At 55.0% G+C, this 17444-nt stretch overlaps 7 protein-coding genes across 7 annotated transcripts; 2 read left to right on the plus strand and 5 right to left on the minus strand.

Annotated features, from left to right (window-relative positions):
* Window positions 1-88: 88 nt before the first annotated feature.
* On the minus strand, window positions 89-769 carry LDX57_005030 (uncharacterized protein; the record flags this gene model as incomplete). Its single annotated transcript, XM_046086709.1, has 1 exon — window positions 89-769. The coding sequence occupies one exon, from the start codon at window positions 767-769 to the stop codon at window positions 89-91; it is 681 nt and encodes a 226-aa protein (XP_045942674.1).
* A 1244-nt stretch (window positions 770-2013) lies between these two features.
* On the minus strand, window positions 2014-6523 carry LDX57_005031 (putative ubiquitin-specific protease UBP12; the record flags this gene model as incomplete). The annotated part of the gene is made up of 4 exons (XM_046086710.1): window positions 2014-2828; window positions 2896-3589; window positions 3657-5023; window positions 5086-6523. 4 exons carry the CDS (start codon window positions 6521-6523, stop codon window positions 2014-2016), a joined length of 4314 nt encoding a protein of 1437 aa, XP_045942675.1.
* A 1618-nt stretch (window positions 6524-8141) lies between these two features.
* LDX57_005032 (cold-shock protein) lies at window positions 8142-9449 on the plus strand (the record flags this gene model as incomplete). Its single annotated transcript, XM_046086711.1, has 3 exons — window positions 8142-8163; window positions 8552-8717; window positions 8857-9449. 3 exons carry the CDS (start codon window positions 8142-8144, stop codon window positions 9080-9082), a joined length of 414 nt encoding a protein of 137 aa, XP_045942676.1. The 3' UTR covers window positions 9083-9449.
* Window positions 9450-9464: 15 nt separating this feature from the next.
* On the minus strand, window positions 9465-11222 carry LDX57_005033 (FAD-dependent oxidoreductase; the record flags this gene model as incomplete). The annotated part of the gene is made up of 3 exons (XM_046086712.1): window positions 9465-10493; window positions 10560-11106; window positions 11167-11222. The coding sequence occupies 3 exons, from the start codon at window positions 11220-11222 to the stop codon at window positions 9465-9467; spliced, it is 1632 nt and encodes a 543-aa protein (XP_045942677.1).
* Window positions 11223-12025: 803 nt separating this feature from the next.
* Window positions 12026-13366, minus strand: ftmPT2 (12-alpha,13-alpha-dihydroxyfumitremorgin C prenyltransferase; the record flags this gene model as incomplete). Its single annotated transcript, XM_046086713.1, has 2 exons — window positions 12026-12128; window positions 12183-13366. The coding sequence occupies 2 exons, from the start codon at window positions 13364-13366 to the stop codon at window positions 12026-12028; spliced, it is 1287 nt and encodes a 428-aa protein (XP_045942678.1).
* A 490-nt stretch (window positions 13367-13856) lies between these two features.
* Window positions 13857-15425, minus strand: LDX57_005035 (FAD-dependent oxidoreductase; the record flags this gene model as incomplete). Its single annotated transcript, XM_046086714.1, has 4 exons — window positions 13857-14121; window positions 14194-14537; window positions 14611-15206; window positions 15269-15425. The coding sequence occupies 4 exons, from the start codon at window positions 15423-15425 to the stop codon at window positions 13857-13859; spliced, it is 1362 nt and encodes a 453-aa protein (XP_045942679.1).
* Window positions 15426-16072: 647 nt separating this feature from the next.
* LDX57_005036 (NmrA/HSCARG family protein) lies at window positions 16073-17288 on the plus strand (the record flags this gene model as incomplete). The annotated part of the gene is made up of 4 exons (XM_046086715.1): window positions 16073-16324; window positions 16384-16540; window positions 16605-16943; window positions 17011-17288. The coding sequence occupies 4 exons, from the start codon at window positions 16073-16075 to the stop codon at window positions 17286-17288; spliced, it is 1026 nt and encodes a 341-aa protein (XP_045942680.1).
* Between the last annotated feature and the right edge of the window lie 156 nt (window positions 17289-17444).

A 17444-nucleotide genomic window follows, 5' to 3' on the forward strand; every position in this document is an offset into this window, starting at 1 on the left:
GAAACGAACTCACGTCAAGTACAATAAACATATACAGATCATCATTCGTAACAAGCCAAACAACCATAAGAATCCCACTTGCGAAGTCCTAATCACTCAGCGCGCCACCCCGGCGAAACGACGTCCTCGCGCGGTTCACACTCGGTCTGAGGCCGGCGAACAGCGACGATCCCGAAGACGACAACGTGCGGAACGTGGCCACCACCGTATCGGACTTACGTTTCGGCGGTCGAGCCAGCGTCTTGGCTGGCTCTTTCTCCTCAGGAGTAGGAGCATCGTTAGCGCGTTGATCGGACTCCTCCGTCTTAGACACAACCGGCGAATCGGGCTGTCGCTCCGGGGAACTAATCTGATCGAACGGATCACCCTGCGACTCTGACCGGGGAATCGGCGTTAAGGGATACTCCGGATGGGTAGCGAGAGGAGTCGTGGCCTTGGGGGTCGGCGTCGAGGTCGTGACACTAGGACCGAGATCGAGGGTGCTTATATCGCTGTTGTCGCTTTCCAGGCCGTAATTCCATCCGCCATCGTTCTCGCTCGCCTTCTCCGGCTTAGAGGAAGAGGGACAATCACGCGGCGTGTATGCGTTTGTGGGGGTGATATCCTCACTCTCTTCGGATCTCTTGAGAGGCTGAATAGTGGACGTGGAGGATGACGGCGACGGTCGGTTTTCGTCGCGACGCTCACTTTCAGGGCTGGGTGGTTTGAAGATCGACCCGGAGCCGGAGTAGGAGCGCGAGAAGGAGGTGAGGATCCTTGGAAAGACCATGTTGGCAATCTGAAAATACTTGCTAGATTCTGGATCATATATCTTGCCGAAGAAAACGTGCGAAGTAGATAGAGCTAGAGAACAGGATGCCGCCCATCGATCGTTTTATATCTCGAGAAGACACTAAGCCTACAGGTAAGCAACGATTACTCACAAGAAGTGACTGACCATCTCAGATGATTGGCGCAACACGAACTGCGCCTGGCACGTTGACTGGGTTCCTTGTTTCGTTTCTGTCGTGGGATCTCCGGTGTACGACTATCAGATCATTCAGCCCGCCCATCAGAGACCGGATCTTGTGAGACAACTAGGCTGTACTTTCTAGGTAGCTGTTCTGTGTTTGCGTGGCTTTGCCTGCTAAGGTAGTCAGTCAGCGTAGGGAGACTCTACGGTAGCAAGGACCAACGGGAATAGGTTCGAGGAGTGATTGTGGCTGGTTGCCAAAGGACATCAGTTGACAATGACTATTGACCAAGCTAGAGGGACCACATTCCCCCGAAACATGAGAGAAGAAACTGATCGGAATCATCACGTCTATAAGAAGGCAGAAATGTGTCAGTCGATCAGATGCGGTCAGCTGATCAGATGACGGCGTGGCCTGGGATCATCTGATCTGGGGGATGACGGGCCTTCAGGATTTCTCTTTTGTATCAGAAAGCTAGTAGCAGGAATGCTTGTGGGAGCTGCGAAGCGAAAGCTGACGCTTGCAGCCGAGCGTGCATCAAAACCACGTTATGTATATCTGTAGCATACACACACTCAAGTATGGCTCTACTGACAGTCAATACAGGAAAAATCAGCCGGCTTTTAGACAAAAAAGAACAAAAGAAAACAAAAAATTTAGTCCCGCCGGACTTTATACAGCGCCTTTTCTGTGCCTCCTGTCCTTGCGAATCACAGTGTAAATGCATAAATGGTCTGTGTAGGGAATACGAAAAAGAAATAGCATGAGGAGTACTCCGTGTCGCAGTCCTCCTCTTTATCCCACGCCCACATATGCACTCGGAATCCCGAGATGGAGATGATAATCATACGGAGACCGGCATGTTGAGACTTCCATCAGAAATCATCGCCACGCCGGTAGCCACCAAAGATAGATAGACAGCATCGGGAAATGAGAGAAAAAAAACAAAACAAAAACAAAACATGATTTATGTATTGGCGGTGCATTGATTGGGTTTCCAAAAGGGACGAGAAAAAGAAAAAGATATCACAGAAGACCAGAAGATTATAAAGGCCTAGTTCTAATCGGACACTATCCGATCTTCATCGTTCACTCGTAGCTCCACCACGGGCAGTTCGTCGTCGTCGTCGTCATCATTGTCGGCTTCCAATAGAGGAGGAATATCTTGGAATGCACTCTCCTCGATCGGCGTGCCCGGATATGCCGCGCCGGGGCCCGGACTGTCGGTCAAGGCGGCCAGTCGGAGGTCCGAGTCGCTCATGTCTCCTCCGCCAACAGCCTTGTTGCTGGCGGTGTCGTCGTCAAGCAGGTCATCGTCGTCATCAAAGGTGGATCCCGGCAGCGCTGTGGTCATCTGTGAAGAAGAAGGGCCGTGAGCTTGGTGGACTCGGTTGAACGACCACGAGGGCGGACTTGGGAAACCGAAGGGGTTGGATAGTCCTCCATCACCAGACTCCTCGTCGTCCTCGATATTCATACCTTCCAGTCGATTGTTCTTATCATTGCTGCTGAGGCTCTTCTCGCCGCGCGTCGGGTTGGTGGAGTACTCAGGAGGCGACTCGTCACCGCCGCGGTTCTTCCCGGGGGTTCCAACCTGCAAACCACCATCTCCCTGGCGACCTGCTCCGGCTCCGGTTGAGGCGCTCGACGACCCATTGAGGGAGGAGCCGCCGAGACGCCGGCCGTCCCCCGACGGTGACTGTCCGCGAGACTCGCTGACCGAGCCCGACTCACTGGGTGGTCGCGTGGACGACTCCGTGATCTCCTCCAGGATTTTGCCGCCCAGCGGACGATCCGATCGTCGACGGTAGAAGAGGAGGTAAGCCGACGAGGTCACCACGCTCTGGGGGTCAAGAGGTCGCGAAACAGAGGAATCTATACGCGTTAGTCACAGGGGAATTGCGCCGTCGATCGAGCACAGACATATAAAAAAAAAACTTACCGTTGTATTCGTTCCACTGGCCCGTCATGAAGTTCTTGGCGTACGCCGTATAATGACCTCCTCCCAGTCCACCGTAGTGATTATCGACTGCAAAGAGGTCGTAGATCAGGCCCTTGCCATCTTCAGGGGCTTCCACTCGGCCAGTCATGTCCAGACCCTCCACGGGGAAGTCTACCAAAACGTCCAGCTTGTCCCGGAAACCCCGGCTGGCGCTGAAGCGCTTCAGATGCATGACGAGAATATCCGGCGTCTTCCAGAGCTCGAACTTCTTGCTGGCACGGCGATGTTCCTTGCAACGGGGGCAGTACCACGCATCGTTCTCCGAAAGAACTTCCTCCTTGTTAAATTCGTCCAGACACTCGTCGAGGGTCACTCCCTTCTTCTTGCGTATCTGCCGCAATTGGCGCCGTTTGGTCAACTCGGGGTCTGGAAGACGGTCGACATCGTTCCAGGTTGGGGCCCCGCGAACGGAGTCCCTGTCCCTGAGCTTTCCGGTGAACAGAGCATCATAAATATCTTCATTCCAGTCTAACACGATTGCCTCACCCGGACGGATGAGGGGGCGCTCCTGAACCTGTTTCTGGGGACGCTTGGCGGGTGGAGCGGCGTCGGATTCGCTGTCCGATGCATTGTCATCCACGTCTTTGTTGGCAGCCGCTTGAGGGTCGCTGGGCGCTTCCGACATCGACTCAGGCTATGTATACCTTTATCAGCATGTTGTACTTTGTGAAAATAAGAGTATTGGGCCAACAACTACTCACCTCCTCCGCAACAGCGGGCTTCGTCTTGATTCGCCATGACATCCGGGGGTACTCCTTGTTATCCTCAATCGCGGAGAACCCGATGGGGACAGTCTCGTTGCTTCGGATCAGCTTGATTTCAAACAGATTGCGCAGGCGCGAGGGAATTGAGCTTTCGGTGGAGTCGGCATCCTGAGAGGCGTCAGGCGCATCCCGCATGGAAACGTCCACCATTCCTTCCTCGCCATCCACGGAGGTCGTCTTGATCTTGGAGTCGGCCGACTGAGCATCGTCCTCGTTCATGACCGAGATGTCCGAATCTTCCGGGCCGGTCTCGTCCGACGAGGTTTCTGGGGCCTGCTCATTGAGGATGTCCCGGGTCGTCATGGGGGCAACGTCTAGGAGAAGCTTTTTATAGATAGCGTCCCAGCTATAGACATCCTCGCGGTCAACGATGATAAACGAAGGGACTCCGAAAAGCGTCCGTTGGGCGCTCTTGGGGTTGTTCCCTTTCGGCCGCTCCACTCGGTTGAAGACAGAGACGAGCAGGCGATCGGCCTTGGGCGAGTCGATTTCCGGGATCTCGTCACGATCGGAACGACTGAACGAGTGGAAACTCCTTTGGGGCTTGTCCGGGTTGTAGTTCGTCGGCACGGACTCGACTTCGTACATGGCGATGTCGTCATTCGCGCTGATATGGGCTTCCGCGATCGAGCTGGTGTTGTCGAAGAGTTTGTAGAACTTGTTCTTGTAGATCTCAGTCATCACCAGTCGCTGGGCATCTGAGCCCACCTTCTTGGCGACCAGCTCCTTCAAGGACTTGATGCTGGAGTTCTTATCAATCTCCACCTCCACCCGGAGCGGCTTCGAGTGCAGGGGGAAATAGAAGATCTCTTTGCTCCACACGTTCTCAATCGGCAGCTGGAGGGTGAGGTTGTTGAACGGGTCGAAGATGATGCTGACCTTGTCGCACTCGGGGCAGTGGAGAGTGGACTTGTACATGCCCGCAAAGAGGTCGGTGATGACCGAGTCGTTGCGAGCTTTGTAAATATCCCAACACTTGTCGGCAAACTCGGTCAGGGCGGCTTTGTCGTGGACCATGTCGTCGGTAGAGTCGGGCTTCTCGATGTACGGCTTCTTCTGAATCCGGTTCAGGTCCTCCTGCAATCCATCAAGCAGGAAGAGCAGGAACTCCTGCGAATCCTGTTGCCCGTAGCCCGAGAACGCTGGTCCGTAGCGGCCAATGGTGTTTTTCAACTGCCTCGGGGCAAATGAAGACTGACCGGCTTCGTCATAGATCAAACGGAGGAGGTTGGCATACGACTTGGCGACTTCGCCGTTGTGGGCCAAAGGGTTGCTGGGGTTCAAGTCTTGTTTATAAACATCATCTACAGGGGCAAAGCGGTTAGCGGGACAAGTGATCCACAACCCAGCTGCGGACGATACGTACTCAGGAAATAGTAGGATAGCTCTTCCACGCTCCGCACGCACTGCAGGGCAGAATTCATATAACAAGTGTTTCCGAGATTACTCAGTCCCGTGTTTCCGCGAGGCTTCCCATCCTTCCGTCTTCCCCGGGGGGGTTCTGGGACGGGGGACGAACGCCCACTGCTTGTCGGGCTTTTGTTCTTCAACTTGGAGGTAACGCCGTTCTTCAGGCTCCCGGTCGGCACACCCAGGCGATTGAGGGTCTGCTTGGACGCCTCGGAGGCCCATTCACCGTTGCCGGCACCGGGGATCCGTTCTTCCAGCACCACGACGTCGCTGCCGCCGAGACCGGCGACATCGAGAGTCATGCGACCGTTGTAGTTCGGGTTGGAGGTTTGGTCCTTGGCCCCCTCCAGCAATTCCCGCTGGGCGCCCTCCGACAGGGAGAGGAAGGTGTTGAGGTCGAGCACGAGACTGTTGCCGCCGTTGGCAACCATCGAGGCCGCGGGGGCCGGGGAGGCGCTGCGCGAGGCGGCCGGCGTGATTGCGGCCGATGCGGTGGCGCTCCCCAACCCGCCTAGTATTCTCCAGACACGGACCTTGGTCGCCATGTCGATCTTGGCCTGACTCTTTGCGTCCTTCAACCACTTCTGAAAGTTCGTGTGCCGGCTCGATAGGATCCGCACCGGCTTCATGTTCTTCTCCTTGAGGCTCTGGGGCGTGGTCCCCGCGGAGGGGTTCGTCAGCTTGAGAATGGTGAAGATCGGGGGGTTGATTTCGTATTGAACGTTCTGCGAGTCGCCGCCCACGCTGGTGTCATGGGCGTAGCGAACAATAGCAGGGGACTGCTCCGCCAGACCGTACCACTGAAGGATCAGATCCCAGCCCTCCTGGGGAACGATTTCGAAGTCCTCCCCCATCTGCAGACCGGGCCGCAGCGGCACAAACGGCTCGTTCGCCTCGTCGACCAAGCCTGCATTGGCGGGATCGGTTACGAGTACGAGATCGGAGTTGTCGACGGGTCCGACGTCTCCTTCGACGGCGGTTTTGTCGGCCAGGTCGGCATGGGTCGAGCTTCGAGAGAGCACCCGCTTCAGCCAAGACATGGAAACCACGTAGCCCTTCTGCTTCTCCTTCAGCGGTTGTGCCATGTGGAGAGTCACCTTCGCCACTTGATCATCGTAAGAGGGAGGGGACGAATCGGACGGGTTGGTCGTTGCGGGGGTGTTGGTAGACATGCTGGAGGGCGTAAAGTAGAGGTTGCCGCCGTTCGCGGTGGAGGTATCGTCGTCGTCGGCATTCATCGCATCGTTCGTGTCGTTCCCCGTCGGAGCCGCGTCCATGTCGACGTCGACGTCGCCGTCCACCTCGGAGGCGGCCCGTTTGACGCCGGGGGATGGCGACCGGGCATCGACGGCAGCGGGCGGCAGGCTGGCGTCTCGTTGCTCGGAGCTCGACATGTCGGTCGGGGGGTCACTGGACAGGGTGAGGCCGGCGCAGGCGGTCGAGGGATCGGAATCCGGGGTGGGCGAGCGAGGAGCAGAACCGAGCACTTCGTCCTGCAGGTGGGCGGGAATGTATCGAGGGGGCGGGGAGGCGGAGGCAGAGGAAGAAGACGAAGAGGAGGACGGGCCTCGATTGGAAGCGGACGCGGAGGAAGGACGAGGATGCTGGTGGCTGTTGGCGGACGACGGCGAGGCGGAAGACTGGGGGTGACGTCTTCCAGCCTGCGAGGCAAGCGACACACCGGGAAGAGATCCGGGTCTGCGAGGCTCTGCTACCTTACGGCGCTTTGTGGAAGACGTCGTGACGGTGAGCTGCGCACGTCTCGTGGCAGCTCGAGGTAACACGATGGAAAGTGTGAAGAAGGAGGATAGAAGGAGAAAGCGAATCCGATGCGGTGAACAGTCTGGGCAAAGCGAACATAGAAAAAAAAAGAAATGAAAAGAAAAAGAAAAAGAATACACACAAGGTAAGACCACAAAGAAGTGGAGGAACGAATAGGGAAGAAAAATTAAAGACGAAGCAGCACGAAAAGAGTTTAGCAACGAAAATCCGTGAGAAAAGAAAATCCGAAGGGGAAGAAAAACCGTCCGACTGGATTTGGGTCCCGCCGACTGGTCCTCGGTGGAGTCGACGCTGCAGGCCTTTCCCGACTCACTGAACGGTCGATGAAGGATGGAGGATGACTGGAGGGAACCGAGGGTTCCTGAACTGTCGCAAGGGATGCAGGGATGATGCAGGGAAGAAAGAAGGGGAGAGGAAGGCGATGAAAGAAAGAAAGAAAAAGGGAAGGCCCTGTCGGTTGTTGGTGACATCATGAGGTCGAACCCATCGGAGACTAGAAAGAACTCTCAGGTAAAGATTGCAGTAGTGATTGATATTGCTCATAAGAAACCCTCTACTTAATTATTAGGTAAATGAAGATTGAATGTTCCGTCTATCATGGAGTGCGCGGTGGACCGGTCCAACATATATGTAGCCATGTATACTCATACCACAGAGCAAGCAGAACCACCGCGCGTTAACTTTCTTGATTGATTCCATCGCCTGCAAGCAAAAGCAAAAGCAAAAGCAAAAGCAAAAGCGAAAGCAAAAGGAAATAGAAACACAACAAATCATCACAACGATCGCCTTGTTCTCTGAAGCCCTGACGGAGGCTCTACTCTAGCTAGAGATACTTCAAGGCGATAACCAAGACCGCCACACACGCGCTGAATCCCAGAACCATTATGGAGGCGCAGAAGTAAAGGAAGATTGACTCGTCAGAAAGCTGGTCTGGGGCCGTCTCGAACTGTGAGATGCGCGACCCTGAGAGGCTCGATCTACCTCCATAAAGCAGGCCACTTTCGAGGTCTTGGATAGCCATGGCACCTGAGAGGGCCTGGGGAATGTTAGCCTTTCTGTTCTATCTCGGGTATTTAGTGATTGATATTGGGCGTACCTTTTGAAGGATGATCTGTATCCTGCGTGTAGATGTAACGAATGTATGTAGATGCTCAATCATATACCTATTGAAGGGGAGAAAGGAATAGAAGCCGAGACTTTATACAACCATATGCGAAGAATGACAGATCAATGATCCTCCTAGACATGAGATGTATGATTATAAGCCATCAAAACGGATCTCTAGTCCGTTCCAATTAAGGGGACTGTCTGCCTGTCGGACTCTGGATCCCGTCCGATGCCATCACTCTGGCGACATGGTCTTGGGGCAGTAACAGATCCTCAATAGTAGCAGAGCAGACGGCACTCCGAATTAGCTCGCACGCCGAGTCGTTCACGGACGACAGCGGTCAGGAGGGTGGAAAATGACATAAAGGGCCCAAAGCATTGGTTAATCCAGTCTATTTGCCTGTAAAAATTGAGATGTGCCCACTTTCCATCATTTTGAAAGAGATTCATTCATATTTCGTGCACTTGACCGATGGGTCGAGTATAGAAGAAAGGGTCGCTAAACCTTCCCGGTGGGGCCTAGCGCGGGCCAGCAACGCTAGTCCCCATCCAGCCCAACCGACAGAGCGCAGACCCCGTGACTTCCCCCGCTCTTTTCTTTTTCTCGCTCACATTTTCTCCCTTCCCCTCCTCCCCTCCCAACACCCTCCCAACTTCCAAATACCCGAAAAATCATCCCCTTCTCCCCCCCCACAATCCGTGAGTGCTCATCATTGTTCATTGTCATTGTTATAGATCCATCGCTTGGTCTTTATCTCTATATACACTTCTGTAGTTATAGAATACATATCTTGCTTTGATTGAAAAAGATTGATCCCAAACTGAACTCCCTCGCTAGTCCATTCAAAATGTCTGAGCGCCAGAACGGAATCGTCAAGTGGTTCAACGATGAGAAGGGCTACGGCTTCATCACCCCCGAGACCGGTGCCGACCTTTTCGTCCACTTCCGCGCCATCGAGGGCCAGGGCTTCAAGTCTCTGAAGGAGGGACAGCGCGTCACCTTCGAAGCGGTGCAGGGCCAGAAGGGAATGCAGGCGGACAAGGTTCAGGTCCAGCAGGACTAAAGCGGCAAATGACGCGGGATCAACAATCATGGCAGCTTCACGAGTTTTACCCCTTTTGAGGTGCAATAATGGGGAGGAAGGACCTTGGGTTCCTGCGCTACTGGCGTCTCGGCACGAAAGCCTGCGCAGCTGAACTCCATCGGCATTGACAACCCGGGTGATGGGATCCAAAACTATTATTACTTCTTCAGGCAACTGATGTCCCCGCTCACCCTGTGTGATCCTCTTGTTTCAAAACCCAATACCAATATCTGCATGTTCGGAGAGTGACAATCTCCACCATCAATTTTTCTTTCGTAAAGCATAGCGTGAGTATCTTATCATTCACTCTACTGTTCTTGTATCAACCCTTCCCCCCTCTCCGTCCTCAATCGACAGCCATCTAGACCAGGCCAGGGATGTACCGCCGCCCACACTCAAGTGGTTGATAAAGGCACCAAAAGGGATCAAATTCCGTCCATCCGTCAACACGGCACATGCCGTCGTCGTCCCAATCCTCGCTGCCGACCCCATGTCGCACGATGAACAGACCTTCCGGATCCCATTTTTCCTTGATCTCTCGCAGTCGATTATACTTCTCTCCCCAGAACCACTGCTGCCAGGCCGCCAGCTCCGAATCCGCCTCGTTCAAGTACATGGCGACCGGGCTGGGCTGGCTGATCGACTGCAGGACGGGCCCTTCGACAGAGGTGACGCGACGCTGAACGTCCCGCTGGTCCTTCAACGTGGGCTCGAAGACTCGATTGCCGACCAGCAGGATGGCCGCCGTCCGCCAGCCGGGATGCATCGCCGTGTTCACCACGTCGCCGTTCGTCGCCACCCGGCCACCGAGGGTATTCGCGACCCAGGTATCTCCGGGCCGCAGGTCAAGGGCGGCCAGCCGGTCGACCATCTGCGCCGGTCCTTCCGGTCTGTCGTACGATTCCCGCGGGATGAGGATATTCTCCTGGTGGAAGGGAATGCCGCCGACAAACTCGCCCTGAGGGATCGCCAAGAACGAACTCAATCGCGCGTAGGCCGTGGACTGGAGATCTCCGGCGATGCCGTGCCGTTGGAGGGATTCTAGGAGGGCTGAGAACTTACCGTCTGCCTCGTCCGCATCGGTCTCGCTGATGAAGAACTGCGTGAGTCGCACGAAGTAATCACCGGTCGGAGCACGACCGATCCAATACTGACCAGAGCTGTGGTTCACGGACAGACTGCGCACGGTGTAAAGAACCTGCTTGACGGCCTCCCAGAAGGCCTCGTCTCGTTCAGGCCTCATGAACATCAGATTCGATACAACCGCTGGGATCTCGCCGAAGACGGGCATCGTGAGACTGGTCACAACGCCAAAGGTTCCTCCGCCGCCACCGCGGAGTGCCCAGAAAAGATCTTGATTTTGGAGCTCGTTCGCGATCACGAGCTCGCCCTATCTCGAAGAACAGCCGAGATTAGCGGGCGAAATGGAGATCTAGGTGACGTTCTATACACATACCTCTGCAGTGACGACCTCGAACTCGTGCACCAAGTCTACGGCCAGTCCCTTCATAGGTGAAAGCGCCGTCGACACGCCTCCTCCCTGAAGGTATCCTCCGGCAAAGCCAACCGTGGCGCATTCGCCCGCCAGAACCGTATGCCCATGCTCATCCGCCGCAGCGTAGAGCTCTTTCGTCAGAACGCCGGCCCCGATTCTGACGCTGCGTCCCTTGGACCTTGCGTCTCTTTCATCGGCTTGCTCAGTAGTAGGCACGAAATTGTCGAGGAAGGTGATCTCTTTGAGACGCTGTGTCAGGATCTGAAAGGAATCCAGCGCACTGGATCGCCCGCCCGAATCATGCCCGGTGTTCTTCACCACTAGTCGCAGGTTTCGCTCTCGGGCAAACTTGACAGCTTTCTGCACCTGCTCCGCATTGTCCACCATCGCCGAGTACCGTGCGACCCGGCCCTGGCCACAGGGCCCCGAAGCATCATCTTCGTGGACGAAGCAGGTCTCGTTGCGCGACAGGGACACCTCCCATGCGTGCTCCTGCTGGGCACCTGTGCTCGCAATATCCGCACTTATTAGTCTCATACATACGATAGGACTGCAGAAGATTGCTTACCCGGCTGACTTGCTCTCCATGTCCCATTGGACGATAACTTCACTACCTGTTCGCATGCCACTGGGTCGTAGGTATCCCCGTGACAAACATGGCCAATTGGTCGAACTTCTACGACGTTACCGTGGAGTGACGTGTTTAGGGCCTGCCATTCTGTCGGGGATGGCCAGCAGGGCTCGTGGGGTCGACACCGACACTGTCGAGGAGCGTCAAAGCCCACAGGAGCTTGCTTGGCCGCAAGAGCGGATGTCAATAAGAGAGGGACAAGTCCGAGACTGCAGTACATTGTACTATGAACTCGAGGGAATGTAGATTTAGGAAGACGACTTCTACGGAAAGATTCAACTATCGGCTGTTCTTTCGGGGACAGAGCGGCACCGGAAGAAGAAAATGTTGAATCGGTCTTTCTCTTCCTTTACTCTTTCCTTTCCCCCTCAAACACAAAACGAGAAACGACCCCGACGGTTGCCTGGGTGGCGCAAATTCCAAATCCCTTGCCATCAATGACTACCGATCTAATGGGCTAGATGGTCTGACCTCCTAGCTGGATGCAAGGGGTTTGAGGCGGAGTTCACCCCTGGCTTCATAGTTCTAGATGGCTGGTTCAAGTATGCAATCCGCCTATTTCGCGCTGCAACATCATTGGGTGGATTTCGATGTGACACATGGTGGATGGACCATTCCAACCATTCTGCTTGGGGATACGCGTGCAGCGACTAGGTAGTCAAGATCCTCCTAACCCTACATACTTCAACGCGGGTGGCAAGGAGACATGCAGCTTTGTTTATGAATACGAATTACGAACCGACTAAATAGCAGATCCAACAAACGGATTTCCTTCATGCCTGGCCGAGCCTGCCGCTCAAAACGGGGAATAATAGACACTCAGATAAGGCATCGAGTTCCGATACGAGAACGAAATGGCCTCGTGGACCCAGTTCGTTTTTCGGAGATCTAGGTTGGGACTGTAGCAATCTGTCGTCAGTCAAAGCTCATTTTCTCGGGGGAAAGTCACCTACTAGTAAGAGCGGACGTGATCTTTATATGACGCCGCCATGTCGGTCCAGCCGACCCGCTCGTAGAACGTCGTCAGCGCATTTATCACGGCCATATCGTTCATACCAAACGTGACCAGGTACACCTGGGGCTCGGGGTAGTCACTGGCCGGTGACAGGGTATAGTTGGCCATGGTAGTCATCAGATGCGTCGGAGGCTGTCCGAGGACCAGGTTGGGCCAGATATCGCCGCGATCGCCCTCGGGGATGCTCAGCAGGTCCCAGAGCTCCTTGAGCAGGGCCAGGCCGTCGTTGCAAACCTGGTCGTTGACACGTCGGCCACCAATCGTCCAGATGTCGACGATGCGCTCCCACTTCACCCACTTGTCGATAAGGTAGAACTTAATGCGGCTCTTGCGCGGGTCGCAGAGGTCGCAGGCCAGGAGACTGGGGAAGACCTTGTCGTCGACGGTGCGCATGCCGTCATCGTGGGACGCGCTGAAATAGCACTGGAGCATGCGCAACGGGGCTTCGATGGCCGAAATTTGCAGCTTGTCGATGGCTCCGAAGAAAAGCTCCTGGATGGAGGTGCCCGTGGCGAGAAACTTCATGTACGGGTAGAAGTACACCTTCAGACTCATGCCGCCGTTCTGGAAGTCCACGGCCAGGTTATGCTGGCCTCGACCAGCGGCCGGGAGGGAGTCGCTAGTCAACAACGTTTGCTCCTCCTGCTCGGTGAGGACTAGCTCGCGGTGCAGGGCCTGATAGCGGTCGAGGACGATGGAGTTATCCAGCTGGGCCAGACGGCGGGTGCAGTCATGGATGGCCTTTTTGTTGAACAGGTCGGCCTCCGTGCCGGCCAGATGGGAGACGGGGTCCCAGGAGATGCGGACGACTTTGTGGGAGACGTTCCAGCTCAACTCGTACGGCACCTTGTAGGGCGTCAGGTTGCTCAGCCATCGCTTGTGCTCCTGACCCTCAGTTGGGAAAGTCCCCAGGAAGGGAATCAGGTGCTGCTGGAGGAGGTATAGATAGAGACACTGGCTTTGGCTGTCGTAGCCGGAATCGCGAAGCATTCGCTCCAGGACGGGACCAGTATGGTTCCACCATTTGCGCTGGTCGTCGTCCGTCAGCGAGGAGTATTTGCTGAGGGCCTGGTAGAGGACGACAGTGTTGTCCGAGGGAGCCTTGTTGCTTTGGATTGTCATGATGCCGAAGAAGAACGAAAGATAAGTGACCCAGCGGCAGACGGAAGGAGAATTACTTGAGGAAGGCGATATACTAATTCACTCGCGCATTAAAGGAAAAACGATGCAGAAATCGAGCATTTTCTACGTATTGATGATATCTTCAGTGACGGGCATGCTGCTGCCCCCCTACCTTCCCTCGGAGTCGGTTAGCATCGCTTTGCCAATGCGTACGCTGATACTACGATACTACCTTGTCAGACACGCGCATGATCGGATGATGTTTTACTTCCCCCCTCGCTTCCTTTCCACCGCCATTTGGGTGGAAGACCGGGTGCGCTGAGGAATGGACATTAGACGGATGACCGGCAAGTGGAAACAGCTGCATACGAGTCTTATTGGCTCTGTGGCGCACTGGCGACACATTCCCAGTAGGTCCTACGAGCGGACCTCTACTAATCGCTAGCGTCACAACGCTCGCAGTCCTGCGAGCCACACCTGGCTACAGAGTCTAGACTATGTCATCCTGATTGTCCTCCTGGCGGAATCTCCCGTTCGCAGGGATGTTGGTCGGTATGTACTCTCGGCCATTCTTCACCGCGTCGGCCGCCTTGTCGTACTCCTCGTGCGCATGTTTCACGCAGTCATGCGTGTACACCCAGGCTTGGTGCAAGTACGCCGTGGGCCGGTCGGTTGCGCTGCTCTCCCAGGCGGCGTTGAGGAATGAGTCCCCGGCCTCGGCGGACCCTTTCTGAATGAGCGAGACGCGCTGGTGCCTGAAGCGAGGGAAGTGTTAGAGGATAGAGCAAAGGAATTGACAACGCGGTTCGAATGTTCAAGCTGCATACCTGATTTTCTCCATGGCTCGCAGAGCTAACGGCACGTCTCCGCCCGAGCGCTCCAGACAGATGGCCAGCACCGCGGCGTCCTCAATGCCCTGATTACCGCCTTGACCAGCGTAAGGGAGGAAGGAGTGCGCTGCGTCCCCGATGACAACCATCCTGCCGCCGCTTGAGACCCATCGGCTCAACGGTGGCCGGTTGATGAGTGATTGATTGAAACATCTTCCCGGAGGCGTGCTTGCGACAATGGCCGAAAGCTTTTTCCCGGCCGGCCAGTCCTGCAGGCTTTTTAAAACGACATCGGGAGACGCAGGCTGCATCCAGGCTTCCGTGGTCTCGGTCAACGTCCCCTAACGTGCGGTTAGATGGAACCGGGTTGTGTATTGCAGACTCTCTGCGGGCTGAAAGACGACGATGACATACCCTCAACGCACACCCCCAGTGTATGTAGCGACCCCTGGAGGCCGTGCCCATGGCCACCATCGTGTCCTTGCCGTAATACATGTGGAAAACATCTCGCCCAGGGGATTGCTTCAGGAGCCACTGCGCTTCGGGCACATCCGCAATCTCGTGGGCATCGAAAATCGTTCGGTACGCGATCACCCCGGTGTCATCCGGGGGTGGGTTTTCCCCGGTGATAATGACGCGAGCTTTGCTGTGAGTTCCGTCGGCGGCGACAACGCAGTGGCCGCTGATCTTCTCGTCGTTAGCGTAGACCCCGGCCTCAGTCTTATTTTCCCAGTAGCCGTCCACAGGGACGCCGAACCGAAGGTCGATGCCGAGCTGCCGTGCATGCTGGTATAGCATGTTCACCAGCCCAGTGCGCCGGAAGAGATGACCCTGGATTGGGTTCTGCGGGTTGTAGGGCATAGCGAATCGCCGGGTGCCCTCGGTATCGAGAAGCTCGAGCGCGGACACATCGCAGGTAATGTCCTCGGTGATCAGCCCATCCAGGGTGTCGCTGTCTTTCCATGCCGCCAGAATCCGGACGCTGTTGCCGCTTAGACCGATGATGTCGCCTAGACGATTAAGCTCGTCAGCATCTCCTCTGAACTGTCATTCGCTTCTGTTAGCCGTCTACCGAGTAGATTGATATCGGGCTTCTTCTCGAGTCCGATCACCCTCAGACCCTTCCGATGACATTCAATGGCGGCTGTCAGTCCGGCGATTCCGAGGCCAACGATGATCACTGTTTTGCCAGGGGCGTGTGACTGGGCCGCGCTCTGTAGTGCAGTCATTGTTGGTAGCTCCGTGATCAATCACAAGGTTTCAAAAGTGGATGGCCGCAGTATGGTTTGGAAACGGCCCCGAATCTATTCTATGAAACTAGAAATATTCTCGCTCACAGAGTGTTACATGCATCGCCAAGCTCATCCACCGTCTCTCTGCATTCCTACGGCTGCACAATGTATCCGCCGGCCATGTCTTTGCAAGCGATTCATGGAGAGGTTTTGGTGGACCCGGAAAAAGAGATGAAAGTACAAATGAAAAGAAAAGCTAACCCCTTACACCACACGCGGAGTGGTGGAAAGACAAAGGCTACAGACCGCAGGAAACGCGTATTCAATCTGGAACCCCTTGCGTTGGAAGTTTGTCCACCTAGCGTTACAATCCTGTGAGGAATGCTGGCGCAACCTGTATCCAGCAGGGTGTGCTCATGTGCGGCTCCAGCTTGGGCGATGACGTGTTCTGCTCAAGGGGGTGTTGCATTCTAGATTGCAATATCGATCCCCATCCTACAGTTGATTGTATGCCAATTCATGCCATAATAACCAGGGCTAGACAGCCATATCTCAGTGGCCTCCGGCCGTGCCAATCCGAGACATTTCAGTATACACACACACCAGAGTAGCGCGAGCCGCAAAGGGCGAAGTATTCCTGCATCATGACTTTTGAGAAAACGATAACTGTATATGGGGCGACAGGATCACAGGGCGGACCGGTTGTCCGGTCTTTGCTGAAGAATCGTGCCTTCAAGGTCCGAGCCATCACACGAAACCCCGAGTCGCCAGCGGCTCAAGACCTTCGTGCACTCGGCGCTGAGATCGTCCAAGGCGACGGATGGAAGAAAGAGCAGATGGTGGCCGCATTTTTGGGGTCATGGGGGGCTTTTGTTAACACGAACTCGGACGACCCGGTATGAGGGCCGCTCGACGAATTATTTCGGATATATAGAAAGGCTGACGCATCGCTTAGTGCTTGGCCGGTGATGGCTCTCCCACCGAGTTTGACTTGGGAAAGACAATCATCGATGGCATCATTGAGACTGGCACCGTCAAGCACTTGGTCTACTCGTCGTTTGTGGATACTTCGGCTCTGACCAAGGGCCAGGTAACTGTCAGACCAGCGGAAAGTATGTTAACCTGCTATCTTAAGGCCTACCGCGCGTCTAGGGGAGATGTCTAATGGTATCGCAGTGAAAGCCAAAATCCAACGATATGCGGAGGAATCCGGATATTTTGAGTCAGTCTGTCCTTTGTATCAGGGATGGTATATGGACATCTTCAGTCGTCGAGATTACGCTCAAGCCCTGGGAGGATTCCCATTCTTCCAGGACGACGAAGGGTTTCGCACTCTTCGCTCGGCGAAATGGGGTTCTGACGCTGACATGCCTGTTCCATGGATTTCCTTGGAGGATGATTACGGTGATATCGTGCATGGTATCTTTCTGGAGCCGGAGAATTGGAACGGTCAGGTCGTTCCGACAGTGAGTGACATTAGCACATATCCCGGGGTGACCGAAACTTTTGCAGCAGGTACGTTGTGTCCTATCACTCAAGTATGGCAGGTCTAGGAGGCGAGCTAATGAATGTAATACTACAGTCACGGGCCAGAGGGCCAGGTATGTGCATGCCAACGACTGGAAAGCCCTCTTCGGCGATACGCGACAGGGCGAAGAGAATCGCAGCATCTTTGAGTTCGGGCGTTTCACAAACGGCAAGTATTTTGGGAACCACCCAATTTCTACGGACAAATCAGCATATCTCAAGGCAAGGGCAGTGGAGGCTCAAGGGAGAGATCCCAGAAAGGAGAAATTGATAACACTGAGCCAGTGGTTTGCGAAGAATCATTCCTCGGAGATTCGTGGACGTGAGGCATGAACCGGAAGCAGGAGATGGACTGGAACGTATGACTGTAAACCTCACCGAGCGCCATATCTTGGAAAGAATGCAAGAAGGCCTCGGTGGGGGTTCAGTAAGATGTATGATGTACCCATCAGCCAAATCCAGCTGCAGTGATCAAGGAGCTCCCCCCTG

This window comes from Aspergillus melleus (assembly GCF_016097325.1).
Source record: "Aspergillus melleus strain CBS 546.65 chromosome Unknown contig3, whole genome shotgun sequence".
NCBI classification, from domain to species: domain Eukaryota; kingdom Fungi; phylum Ascomycota; class Eurotiomycetes; order Eurotiales; family Aspergillaceae; genus Aspergillus; species Aspergillus melleus.